At 43.8% G+C, this 13,720-nt stretch overlaps 1 protein-coding gene and 1 long non-coding RNA gene across 4 annotated transcripts in view; one reads left to right on the top strand and one right to left on the bottom strand.

Moving 5' to 3' along the window:
- The window catches only part of PIK3CG (phosphatidylinositol-4,5-bisphosphate 3-kinase catalytic subunit gamma), a 33,221-nt gene that overhangs the window by 16,013 nt on the left and 3,488 nt on the right, over positions 1–13,720 (top strand). For all 3 annotated transcript variants that reach the window (XM_045494453.1, XM_045494451.1, XM_045494454.1), the window contains exons 7-10: positions 45–135; positions 1,394–1,524; positions 2,515–2,626; positions 4,090–4,247. In XM_045494453.1, coding sequence (XP_045350409.1) covers positions 45–135; positions 1,394–1,524; positions 2,515–2,626; positions 4,090–4,247 — 492 coding nt within the window. The remainder of the gene's footprint in view (positions 1–44; positions 136–1,393; positions 1,525–2,514; positions 2,627–4,089; positions 4,248–13,720) is intronic.
- The window catches only part of LOC123606306, a 29,652-nt gene continuing 16,587 nt past the window's right edge, over positions 656–13,720 (bottom strand). Inside the window, exons 2-5 of the long non-coding RNA XR_006716219.1 lie at positions 11,381–11,593; positions 6,950–7,073; positions 4,794–4,946; positions 656–2,335 (exon numbers count right to left, since the gene is read on the bottom strand). This is a non-coding gene — a long non-coding RNA (uncharacterized LOC123606306). The remainder of the gene's footprint in view (positions 2,336–4,793; positions 4,947–6,949; positions 7,074–11,380; positions 11,594–13,720) is intronic.

Raw genomic sequence — 13,720 nt, 5'->3', positions numbered from 1 at the left:
TATTAAACCAATGTAATGGAAACGTTTTTGTGTTTGATGTCTAGATTCTACGAATCATGGAATCCATTTGGGAGACTGAATCTCTGGATCTGTGCCTCCTGCCATATGGTTGCATTTCAACTGGTGACAAAATAGGTATGTGATTACCTCAGGAGATGAATATACCACTCAGCTCATTCTAAAAGATCGTAAGTCCTTTTTTTAAAATGTCTAGTTATTTTTGAGAGAGACAGAAACAGAGAGAGACAGAGAATAAGCTGGGGGGGGGGCGGTGGGGGGTAGAGAGAATGGGAGACACAGAATCCAAAGCAGGCTCCAGGCTCTGAGCTGTCAGCACAGAGCCCAACGCAGGGCTCAAACCCACAAACCGCAAGATCATGACCTGAGCTGAAGTTGGATGCTCAACTGACTGAGCCACCCAGGCACCCCCCTAAGCTGGGCATCTGACTTTTGATTTCAGCCAGGTCATGATCCCAGGGTCGTGGGATCGAGCCCCACATGGGGGCTCTGAGCTGAGTGTGGAGCCTGCTTAAGATTCTCTCCCTCTCTCTCTCTCTTTCTCTCTCTTCCCCCCTGTCCCTACCCCACTGTGCACACACACTCTCCCTCTCTCTCAAATAAAAAAATATTGAAAAATAAAATAAGGGATCATAAGTCCTTTAGCGTAGGCATTTAATAAGTGAAAAATTACAATCGTAATCCAAATAGAAAAGGAAGAAAATGTTCCAAGGTTGGTGAATGTGACTCTTGATTTAATATGGATCTGTTGAAAATACATGAATGTGTGATTTAAATCCCTGTGACTATACATGGAAATGATTTTCATAAGAACTTGTTCCCTCCTCTTTACTTCTCCACCTCTAAACTGTAACTCGTTTCACTGCACATAAAACCTCTCTCTCACAAATAACGTTTAAAAATAGACGCAAAGATCTGTCACTTATTTCAATATCTTAGAATTCACATTATTGAAACTATTACATACTCTACTCTTAGGTGCTTTTACAGACATTTAACATTTTTGTTTCAAGCAGACATATTTTTATTCAAGTTTCCAATCTGAGAACTGTACAAAACCACTTCCATTTGACCCTGTGATTAAAAAAGGAAAAGGCACCGTTTGCCAAGCACATATGCTCAGCACATAAGTGCTTTTACTTATTGCCTTTGAAAGCCAACCTTTCCTCTTTTCATTCAGGGACTGAAAGCATGTCCCACAAAACTTCTGCATCCTCCTCCTTTTCTTTCTCTCTCTCCTAAGAAAACCAAACCAGGGAAATAGCCGCCTGGTTGAAAAGCCCTCTGCCCTCCTGTCAACAGAGACCCAGCCATTCCTCCTCTGGGTCAGGCCCCAGGCCCCAGTGTCCATCAGCCTCTGTGTATCTTCTCATAGGAATGATCGAGATCGTGAAAGAGGCCACGACAATTGCCAAAATTCAGCAAAGCACCGTGGGCAACACGGGCGCGTTTAAAGATGAAGTCCTGAATCACTGGCTCAAAGAGAAATGCCCTATTGAAGAAAAGGTGAGCTCCAGCTTTTCCTGCACTCTGAAGGCTCCTTATGAGCTGTCATTCATGTAGCAATAATGGGTTTGCATTTTCAAAGGATCTACCGATGTCGTGCCTCCTGAGGTTTGGCAAAATACTTTACTTGTGAGGCCGTGGGGGTTTTAAGTGCCTTCCTGTGTGACACAGCATATCTGTGTAAGACAGAAGCTCTCAGTTCAGAATGCCAGTGAGCATTTGTTTGTCCTTTGACTATCAGGCATGCTTTGCATAAAATTTGGTTCTATGAAATAACTTGGTGGGCACTTTTTACGACCACCTCCTTTTGATGTTCGGCAGAAAAATCTAGTTACCGTGGATAGGTCCTTTCCTACCTGGGAGATGCCACATATCCTCCAAAGTAATTTCTGATGTACCTCTGCACTCTAAATGGTAAATTAGAGATCCTGAAAACATCAGTTTCACCATCCTTGCGAAGTACACATGCTGAATCCTTCATAAGCTGCGTGTTTAGGCTGGCTGTTTGGCTGCTGTTTCAAGTTCTGCGGTACAGGATTACCACTTCTCATTTGCATGGTTAGCAGCCCTTTGGGTAGGAAATATAATTAGCAGCATTTATTAGTCTGTTATATGTGTGGATTTGTGAACCCATGCATACGTGAAGTGGTCACAAGCAAAACATATGTTCTCCACTGAAGGAGAAATTATTATAGGTTCTGTAGCATTGGCAAACGATGGCATGGAGAGGAAATGAACCCTTTGATTAAATTACCATTGCTCTTTGACTCTCGTTTCCTCCATGTGCTATTGTGAGTCACTGAATCTTTGCCTAGAATGTAAGGAGAACAAGGAGAAAGTTGGCATGTAGCAGATAGGATGTTAATGAAATCAGGTGCCATGAACTTGAAACTGGTTCCCAGAATAGTACCTTTTTGGAAGTCGTTTATAACAGATCCACACTGCTCTTTGTAGCTAGAACACAACTAATGTTCAGATGTGTCTAATTAGTTTCAGGCAGCAGTGGAGAGATTTGTTTATTCCTGTGCTGGCTACTGTGTGGCTACCTTTGTTCTTGGAATAGGCGACAGGCACAACGACAATATTATGATCACAGAGACAGGTGAGTTTATTTATTATAATTTGTTTTTACAGTGGTAAAACATACAGGACATAAAATTTACCAACCATATCAACCAGTTTTAAGTGTGTAGTTAAGTGGCATTAAACACATTCACCCTGTGGGGCCCCTGGGTGGCTCAGTCTGTTAAGTGACAGGTGTCGGCTCATGATCTCACAGTTGTGTGGATTCAAGCCCCACATTGGACTCTCAGCCTGGAGCCTGCTTTGAATCTTCTGTCTCCCTCTCTCTGCCCTTTCCCTACTCATGCATGTGTGTGTGTGTGTGTTCTCTCTCTCTTTCAAAAATAAACATTAAAAAAATTTTTTAATACATTCACATTACTGTGCAACCATCACCATCATCCCCCAGAACTTTCTCATCTTCCCCAACTTAAACACTGGCCCCACTGAACTGGTACTAACTCCCCATTTCCCCTATCCCTCAGCAGAGAGTAATATTTAAAGAGTTTAAGGTTGGAGTACACATCTAGAAGTCATTACTATGTAGGAACATAGATGTTGCGATCACCCCAGAGAGGAAGAAGATACCAGAAATGAGACCTAAGAAGGAAAAGCGATTAGCTAGAAAGATAAGTAGGGGTATATCCCAGAAGCTGGTGAAGGAGGGTGTGATCGATAGTGTCAGATGTTACACGGAAGCAACAAAAAGAATTCCCAGACATCCTTAAATCTGAGATGCTCTGCCTTCCTAACCTACCTCGTGTCACGAGTTCACTGACCACTCTGACCATGGTCAGTATTGGCTGCCGTGCCATGAAAAGTATCTCTAAGAAATTTGGACCAGTTTAAAAGTAGGATCCAGAAAAAGCACCATATTGAGGTAAACTGCTTACTCTCTGTGAGAATCAAAAGACATCACGTATTTATGGACCATACGTATGATACAGGCTATCTAAACAAGAAGAGATGATGGCAATCATGGTAGCAACAGCGACAGTGGTAGAAACTGACTCAAAGGAGATTCACAGTGATGTATTTCTATGGTGCTACTCAAAAGGAAAAGGTGAATGCCTTCCCCCACCCCCCATTCCCCACCCCCACCAAGCAGAGCAAACCATCAGTCTATCCTGAGTCATATAAAGGGCATAAGAGAGTCTCGGGCAAAATGATGACAGATTAGCCAGAGAGTTCTGACTTCTATTTCTAAGAATAATTCTCAGACGAGACGAGAATTTTTTTTAATGGCATTTGGCTGTCATCTGAAGAATACCAGAAGGATATCAAAAACACACTTGGTTCAAAGAGTGCTTTGTGGTTACTACCATACACACCTGCTAAGCCGAAAAATATCACAAGCTGATAAAACAGTGTAAAAATAGCTCTCTCGCCCAAGATAGCTCATTTTCAGGCAACTTAAAAAATATCTCAGGAAATAAACAAACCAGAGTGTTGTTACAAGTGCTTATGCCCGCGTAATGATGTCAGACATTTTCTTCTCTTAAGGAAATCTATTTCATATTGACTTTGGACACATTCTTGGGAATTACAAAAGTTTTCTGGGCATCAATAAAGAGAGAGTGCCATTTGTGCTAACCCCAGACTTCCTGTTTGTGATGGGAACTTCTGGAAAGAAGACAAGCCTGCACTTCCAGAAATTTCAGGTAACTGGCCTCCCTCTTCATTGCCTCTGCCTCCTCCCAGAGTACCAATCAGATAGTGCCTTCAGAGCACAGCAGCCTTCCCCCTCACTCCAGTTAAGGCTTCTCTGCTTCTGACTACCCTCCCTCCCCTCTGTTCCCTCCATTCCATCCCTGAGTACAAAACGTGGTTTCCCGTCTAAAACCAACCAGGAAGCGAGAGAGAGCATTCCGTAATCAAATAGAGAGCAAATAGAGAATGCCAGGATGGCACTGTGCCCAAAAGGGGCTTTCAGGAGGAGCGTCTGGTAAGCAGGTTTAGCCTTTGAATATTTATCAATTCAAGACTGTCTGGAAGATCCAAATTCCACATGTATTTTTTCAGGACTCTCAAACAATTGTGAGCTTCTGATTTTTGCTGCAGGTGTGCGTTTATCAGGTTACTACAGAGGGAATTCTGGCTGCACCACTGTGTGTAGTCCCCTTTCGGTGAAGGACAGTCACTTCCCTCACTTGATCCTGTCAACTCCACTGCGGGTTGTACAGAAAGCTCAGGCCTGTCCTGCTCACCTGTAAACAAGCTCCTGCATGGGTCACCCCATCTCCCTGGAAGTGTTCACATCCTGTTTTCTTTGTCATTCCTTTCTGGTCTCCATCCACTTTTGACTATCAAATATTTCAAAAACGCAAGGAGTAAAATTTTCACGCTTGCAAATTTAATAACTGTGAAGGAACAGACCTCGAAATTACTACGTAATGACTACATAAAATACCTATTTATAGCCCACACAGACACAAAACAGATCAGTAGAGGCAAAGAGGGATTCCTTTATATGCACAGGCGCCTTGGGTCACCTTTAAAGAGTGCCCCCGCCCCCCGCCCTCCCCACTTTAGGCCTGTCTTAAACCCAGTGTGGCTTGCAATTAGGTCAGGAACAAGCCTTTTTTCAGAGTCTCTTCTTGAGTTCCCTGTTATCCTTGAGACATGGCCTGGGCCTTGAAATTGCGTGGAACAGGAACTAGGATGTATGTATTGTTTTGAAACCTGCCTGTTCTTGTTTGTTCTCCCGGATGATTTCGATTTGATTACAGGACTTACCCGTCCCCCAGCCCCCACAGTTCTAGGAGCCTTGTCAGAGAAACTGAGATCTTTCGGGCCAGATGGTCTTAGGATTTTTTAGTGTGTGTTTCTGGGTAAACTCAACTGGGTTTCAGACTATTTCCAGGGATTTGACACATTTCAGTCCTGTTTTTCTTTAAAGTTAAAAATCACATATGTTGACAACTTCCTGGAACAGAAAAATGGTTCCAAAAATAATAATAATAACCTGGAAGAATTTTACCATTTAAAGAAGTGGGGGACACTCAATTCTCCTGCAGAGGAGGGGGTTCATCTACCTAGCTTCAAGCACAGCGGCAATCCTGCCACCAGGAGAGGCAGGCGCAAAGGCATCCGCCCTCGCTGGCAGGCTCTCCTGCTTTCTGTGCCTTCTCTTCCTTTTTGTCAGCATCGCTCCCCAGAATGACCACCCAGAGCGCCCGTGCCACCCCTAAAATCCCAGCAGCACTTCTTCCTGTAATCTTCTTTGTTAAGTTTCAAAATATTCTTTAATGAAAAGATTTGGGATGTGGGAGGCCAAGGAGAGGTTGCTCCCGGCCCCAGGCAGCTTCCACTCCAAGCATGAAACTTTTGCAAGGCGCCTTTGTGCCAACCTCTTGGTCTGGGACCAGTTCTCCTTCCCTGTGACCAAAGCTGCTTCCTTAAAATCACTAAAACCTCTTTCTTTTTAAGGGATTTTTAAAGGGATTATTTGAATGAAATGTGTAGAATGCTTCCCCCAGTGTCTAGACCACAGCAAGGGTCTTCCAACTTTGAAAACTTTTAAGTTGAGAAGCCCTCTTAGAAATGAGATCTCAAGTCCAACGGCAACATATGAAACACAAGAAAGTAGTAGCATTGTTCTGGTTAAAGAGCACGCGGGGGTCCAAGCTCTGCCTGCTTGCCCCCACCCCCCAACCTGCGCCCTTGTCTGCCCCCACCCCCCCACCGGACAACAGGAAAAACAGTGGACATATATACATCTATGTGTACAATTATACAGACACAGGCTTTCTAAAGTTTCCAGCTTGATAAAGATGAGCAGCAGGTTTTTCGTCATTTGACTCAGACCTTGTGACAATTTTTTTTTTTAAACACACTACTAAGCCTTCCGGATGTTTTTCTGTTTTTTAGTTTTATGTTCCCTTTTTGAGATGACATCCTTCAGGCTCTGGGAGTACATCTCTAAACCCTCTAAATAGCAACGCAGGATCTTGTATACTAAAACTGCCACTTTTAGGTAGGCTGGGAAATGTTGTATATATTTACATTTTGAATCAAAGGTGTCCTCATTTCCAGTGAACCGCTAATTTTGAATGGGAAGGTTATTTAATGCATGCAGCACATTTAAATAACCTGTTAGGGAGGGTGGATAAAAGCTGACCCACTTTTTGTTAAGGGTGAGGTGAGCCTTCCCCACAAAGATTTAAAAATATATCTAGCTCTTGGCTGGTGGATAGAAGGCCAGAAAATGAAAGAGGAAGGCACTGTTTTATCCCACCCCTTTCTTTTTTCCAAACTACTCAGTTTAGCCCCGGACCATATTAATAAATTGTTTCTAGAATAGGGCAGACTTCGGGAGCAAGCTGTAATCGGACAAAAAGACATAAAACCAAGGCGTACTTACTACTTGAGTCCAGGAATATCTGTTAGCCTGCGGAGCACGGTCCTGTACACCAGGTGCTAAACATGTACATTTCAGTGGTGACGATGTTGATAAATACATTCTCTTTTGAAAACTGTCTCCCTTACTGAAGAGTGAAAAGAGAAAACAATATTTTACCCCAATAATTTACTTTAGAACCACTTTGCTTTAAATGTCACTAAACGGTTTTAGAACATAGATTACATGCAAATACATTTATATCATTAGCAAGTGAAATTTGCCTTCCCCTTTATTTTTATATAGGAATGTGGGGGCTTCGTTTCTAATTTTAAAAGTAGTAAGTGTTTCTTTTTAAAAAGCCAACAAAATATTTAAAATATCAGAAGGATATTAAGAACCCATTATCCCGCCTTCCAGAAATAACACTGTCAACATATTAGTGTTTTTCCTTCATTCTATTATTTGGTATTATACAAGGTTATAAATTAACCAGAATTTGGTTAAAGACGGAACTTTACAGATACAGTGTGACTCCCTATAAACTGTTCAGTGGCTTCTCACCTCACTTTGAATAAAATCTAACTAAGCTTTCCCTACAAGGCTCTCCCCACAGTCTCTCATTTGGTCAAGGTCACAGTGGCTTTCCTCCACATCCTCCCCATTCCTGCCTTCTCCCTGGAACACCCTCAGATCTCAGCCTCAATGTCATTCCTCAGAGCAGACCCCCAATGAGGTCCCTCAAGTTATCCTTTGCCTCAGCCCCTGCATGTTGCCTTCACAGCACCTATGACAGCATATCATTATATGTATGAGTCTGTGCAGCAGGACCACCCCTGACCTGACTCCCTCATCAGGGACCTGAGACCTAGTGAGTGCTCAGTGGTTATTTGCTGAGTGGAGGAGAGAAGGTTGGGGGGGGGGGAGGGGGACAGTCTGGAATTGGTTAGTGGCTGGATGAGGCCAGGTGACCTCCTTGGATTTCCTCCTTCTCCATAATACATTGTATTCTGTGAGTTTATGAAATATCAACTCAGGCATAGATTGACAAGCTCCTGCCACACATGTTAATAAGCCTTCAAGATACAGGTTAAATATCTACACATCAGAAGAGGAAGTAATCCTAGTTATGAAATCTGATGTGTTTTTTTAAATGTTTATTTGTTTTGAGAGAGAGCATCTGTGCTAGTTGGAGAGAGGCAGAGAGAAAGAGAGAGAAACTTAAGCAGGCTCCACGCAGTGCAGAGCCTGACATGGGGCTCAATCTCACAATGATGAGATCACTACCTGAGCCAAAATCAAGGAGTCAGACTCTTAACCAAATGAGTCACCCAGGCGCCCATGAAATCTAACATTTTATTAAATTATACAAAAATGTGGGGCGCCTGGGTGGGTGGCTTAGTTGGCTGGGCATCCAACTTTGGCTCAGGTCATGATCTCACAGCTTGTGGGTTTGAACCCTGCATCAGGCTCTGTGCTGACGGCTCAGAGCCTGGAACCTGCTTCTGTGTCTCCCTCTCTCTCTGCCCTTCCCCCACTCACGCTCTGTCTCTCTCTGTCTCAAAAATAAGTGTTACAAAAATTTTTTTTAATTATACAAAAATGTGTCACATGGTGCCTGTTTACATTTTTGTGGAGAGTTCCTTAACAATATAAATATACATATTTTTCCCCGATTGGATCAGTAGCTCATGCCAAGAGAACAGGACACACAGTATATACCTATAGTGTACTTTCAATATGAAACAGTTTCCAAGGAGTGTGAACAACTTGGCCTAGTATATAAACAAGTATTTTGAAGATGTTCTTTGGACACAGTAGGCACTAAGCAAATGTATGTTCAATACAGCTGAAGAAACCAGGGGAGCCCAATAACACCTTCACAGGTGCATCGACATAAAGCAGGCGGCTTGATGAGCGTACTTAAAAGGAAGGCATTTGCCCCTAGATGTCACTCTTAAGAAACATTTTATAGGAGAGTAGTCTGGGACCTATTCGTTGTGTTATTTTAGTCTCGGGTGCAGCTTTATCAGGCCCTGCCTGGTGCCCACCGCTGGCGGAGCTGTCCCCAACCCAGGGCGTACCCCGGAGCCTTCACCTGCAGGCTCAGCCCTGTGCCCAGTCTCCATGCAGTGTCCTGACCTGGGCTGTTAAGAAACCTTTATTCAAAGTCTATCTCTGCTGCCATCTTGCTCTCATCTTGGATCCCAGAGTCTTTTAACTACTTCTGCCTCAGTTAATCCACCTCTAGGACTGGGGTCCTGCTCCCTCCTGCCACTTGCCTTGTTGGAAATGCAAGTACTCTCCTTCACCCCAGCCACAGGGACCTCCCAGGCCACAGGAACCTGACCATCTGACCACTTCTGAGGACTGTGGTCCCCTCCCCATTATTTCCCATCCCTATTCTCTGACTGCCCTTGTGTGGTAACCCTGCACTGGTCTACACCAGTAGACTTGTAACCTTCCAGGCAGGGCTTTCTTAGCCTCCTGCTCCATCCTGTTATAGTCCCCAGGCCCTGTTCTTCCATATCCAAGATAGCATACCATTTCAACACACACTTCTTAACTACCCGCTACATTTCAGTCCTGTGCCAGGCCCAGAGAAGGCCCAAGTCCTGCTGTAGCAAGGCAAGATGTCTTTACAGTTGAATAGCCTTCCAATATGACTTGTTCACAGATTTCATCCTGATTTTAAAGCATTGAATCTTAGCATTCCTTCATCATGTGTTTGCAGATGCCCAACAGTGTTCCAGACTCTGTTCTGGGCACAGGTGGCCAGGAGCACAGCCCTGACACACTGCAGAAGACACACACACACACACACACACACACACACACACACACACAGCTTTGTTCTAAGGATTGCAAAAGTGGTTTGCAGAGGGAGCAATCCTGCCCTGGGGGATGGAAAGGGACGGCCAGTGAAGGGCTCTCATCAGCCCTTGATAAGATCAGTTCCATTTGTTAGGCAGATACAGGGAGGGGAGGAACACCCAAGCAGAAAGAATAACATTAGCAAGGGCATGAAGTGCGTATTTAGTATCAGTATTTAAGAACAAAACGTACAGTTGTTTGGTATGGTTGGAACACAGGTATTGATGTGAATGTGTCCTGGAGTTTGGGTCAAGAAAGGAGATCTGCATTCCATTTGAAGCAGTGCAAGGGCTGGATTAGGGGGCAAAGCAAAGAAGTCATTTAGAGCTCAATTGGTTAACCACAAATGACTGTAATAGAGGCCTACCATAGGTCAACAGGGAGATGACAAGTTTATCTGTCAAACTGCCCACAATACACTGAATTGATAAAGGATTCACTCTCAGGACCTGCACCCAGGACCACTAACAAGGTCAAGCTCAGCCTTCTAGCCAGGCCTGAAGATGCTCAGTACTGTACTATCGGTTGGAAGATACTGTCAGAGAAGGGTCCAGCATCAGCCATTTGTAGGTGTTTGAATCCCCTGGTGAGGTACCTGCCCCAGACGCAGACTTGAAAGATGGCCTTGAATTGGACTGATGTGTTAATCTACCAGCATGCAGGGTCACTCAGTGTCTAAGATATTAGACCCCTGTGACTTTTAAACATTTATGGAGAATAAGCTTCCAACTGGTATCTTCTTTCAGTGTTTAGTTTCTTTTAGAGAAGTGTTTTGTCTACCTGAAGAATATTACCGAGGGGGTTACTCACCATGTTACCAAAAGTGTACTCCTTGTAGAGATCCTCTTGTGAAATCTCTATCAGGTCATAATCTCTAGAAAGGCTGTGTTTCTCCTAACATTTTTAAAAAACTCTTCTGAGCATTGGTTAAATAATGGATTTGATTTTCCTTTTGGCTACAGATATATTTGAAGACCACCCATAGCAAGTAAATAGCATTTGTGATGTATAGCGTTAAACTGGTCTCTGTTCGAAATCCACTGTGATCTTTTCCTTTGTCATTCCTTTCCTTTTTCTACCCAATTCTAATTAATGTTATTTTGACTTTTGTGTATCCAGGTAATCCACCCTCAATCTTTTTCAGAACAGGCTAGTGCGTGCACGCGCGCGCGCACACACACACACACACACACACACACACACACACACACCCCTACATACAATCCATTTAGAATATGTGACTAAAGCAGAACGACCTAATTGTAACCTTTAGGTTTCTAATGAGCTTCCAAGTATCTGAGAAGAGGGCAATACCGCCCTTTCCCTGCTAGACAGAACTAGTCTGAGAATCATTCTTAAGAGGTCCTTAGGGATAAGAATCCTAATTCAAACTCAGCAAACACACAGCCAAGCGTCAGACACACTCTTCTTTCAGATTTCTCGGAAAGTGCTTCCTCCTGCCTTATGAGCTCGGCTAATCGGTGACTCTCTGTTTTGCCAAAATAACTTCTAAAGGCATTGCTTGGCCAATTCATTAATTTTTATACAAAACAAAAATAAAATCCTCTTTGACAGAAATACCATTTCTCTCCACCATCTCCTTCCTCCAGCAGACAGCGGCAGCATTAATATTTAGGAAAAGTCAGTGGGTGAGGACGTTGCTTTTCATTGACGGCTATTTGTGAGTTTTCTTCTCTCTCTTCTCTGGGCCCCGGAGTTCCTGTTTTGTAGTCCTGGGGCTACTTCCTCATTTGTGTCAAGATGGACAGTAATATTTCACTTCCACTTTGTTCTCTAGATGAAAATAGAGGAGTTTGTTTTAAGAAAAAGTAGGCCCATTCCGTATGACCCTGCACAGTCTGAGGCAGCCAGGACTCACTGGCAGTTAAGAAGAAATTAGGAGACTGTGTATAGAAAGTTTTCAGTTTAGTGAACTACGTTGGGCCGGTTAACAAATCAACTCCAAGTTTGGACCCCGAAATGATCATGAAGTCCTTTGTTCCCAAGACTTATGGGAGTGGTAGCTTTGTAAAAACAATCCTCTCTTTTGGTACTAGATGCTCTAATCAAGGCATTTGAATCAACTATGAAATTAAGAGCTGATATACTATCTAGGCTCAATCACTTGATCAGCTACTCATGTATACCATTCCGGCTAACAACATTTCAGTGTTCCCCACATTCACATCCATTAACAAGTACATTACACCAAATCCCTGAAATCAGGTTGTACCTTTGCCCCTTCTTCTCCACTCAATATTATAAAGCCTTCCCCAGGCAGCTGAGAAGGACAGAATGAGGATGTCTGAGGTCAGTGCCAGGCAGGCCTGGCAGAAGGGAAAAACTGTGCTTCCCCAGGCAGTCACTTCTGTGTTCTGTGCTTCCACACCACCCCCCCCCAGGTCCCCAGGCCACATCCTCAGTCCCCCAAACCACAGGCCTCCGGCCCCAAGGCAGCATGGCCAGGGTTCTTTCAGACACCCTGTGGCTGAGCACAAAGGGCAGAAATGAAACTTCTGGGGCTTGAGGGGGTGGCGCAAGCAGCCAGCTGTGCCCCTGGGGCAAGAGAACCATCTGCACACACAGCCAGGGTGCTGGCTTCCTACTTCCCACCCACCTCTGCATTGAGAAGTGCGCGTTCAATAATGCAGTTTCTCATACTATTAATAATAATTGCCGACCACATACATAGCACTGAAATCTCACCACAACCATATGAAACGGGTATTGTTATTATTCTTCTTATTCTACAGATGAGGAAACTGGGGTCCAGAGAGGTTAAGTGATTTTTCCAATGACAAACAGCTTGTCGGTAATAAAGCCAACATTTGAACCCAGGCAGCAAGGTGTGAACGTGCACTTCTTACCATGGCTCTGTACTATCTCTAAGAAAAAGAGAATAAATCTCTAATTAAATCTCTAAGCCTGCACTGCCAGTCAGAATTTACACATTGTGTCTGACCAGCATAGGGCATGAAAATCTGGGGGGAGGAAAGTTCTTTCTCACAGAAGTGACCCTTGTGTGTAAAAATCAGAACTGAATAAATTCGAACCAGCAGAAATGCTTTATATAGAGGAGATGGCCTTCGAGACTGACACAAGACATTTGTCTTCCTTTACCATGTCCCTGTGTGCTACAGTGACGAGTGAATCCGTGGGTTGCTGCTGAACAAATATGCACCGGAGCACCTACGGATTGGTGTTAGAATAGCTTGGCCCCAGGTCAATTTCCCTTCTCAAAAATTTTCTGTTAAGGAGTTTGACCACACAGTGAGCTCAGAAAGCAAGGGTTGTGCCTGAAGCCCCCAGTGTACACAAGGATAGAAAATAATTAAAAATCAGAATGTACTCTAATTCAAAATCAAAAGGCATCCCCATCTCTGCCCTTGTGAAAATTGTGTGAGCTAACAAATTAATAAGCCAGTTGCCCGGGGTGAAGTCTGCCCTTTGCCTGTGTAATCACCAAGAAATGAGAGTGACTTTGGTCAGTCCAATGGAGGAGCAAAAGATAATGATTTCCGGACATAAGTGAAGTCATTAAGGATGCAAGAACACTAATGCGCTGGGTCCACAGTAGGAAGAGCCCAGTCTTTTGAGTCTGGGAGTGTCCAGCTCCCTGACAAGTAAGCAGAAAGCAGGTAAAAGTGATCTACCCTCCAGGCAGGGAAAGGAGAAGACTAACACTTATTGAACACTTGCTATGTGCCAGTCTCTGTGCCAGGCATTTTTTATATATATGGTCTCATTTAATGCCAGATCAGTCCATGGGTTTTTCTACTTAGACAGGGTGATGCGTTCATGGTCCAGCCTTGACACACAGAATGATATAGGCATGACCACCATGACCATTGCCGTTATCCTGCCACGTGCAAATGACACACACAAGATAATGTAAAAGCAAAAAGGAGGAGCGCCTGGGTG

The sequence above is a fragment of the Leopardus geoffroyi genome, chromosome A2 (genome assembly GCF_018350155.1).
Source record: "Leopardus geoffroyi isolate Oge1 chromosome A2, O.geoffroyi_Oge1_pat1.0, whole genome shotgun sequence".
In the NCBI taxonomy this organism is placed as follows: domain Eukaryota; kingdom Metazoa; phylum Chordata; class Mammalia; order Carnivora; family Felidae; genus Leopardus; species Leopardus geoffroyi.
This window is presented reverse-complemented; position numbering and strand designations above follow the sequence as displayed.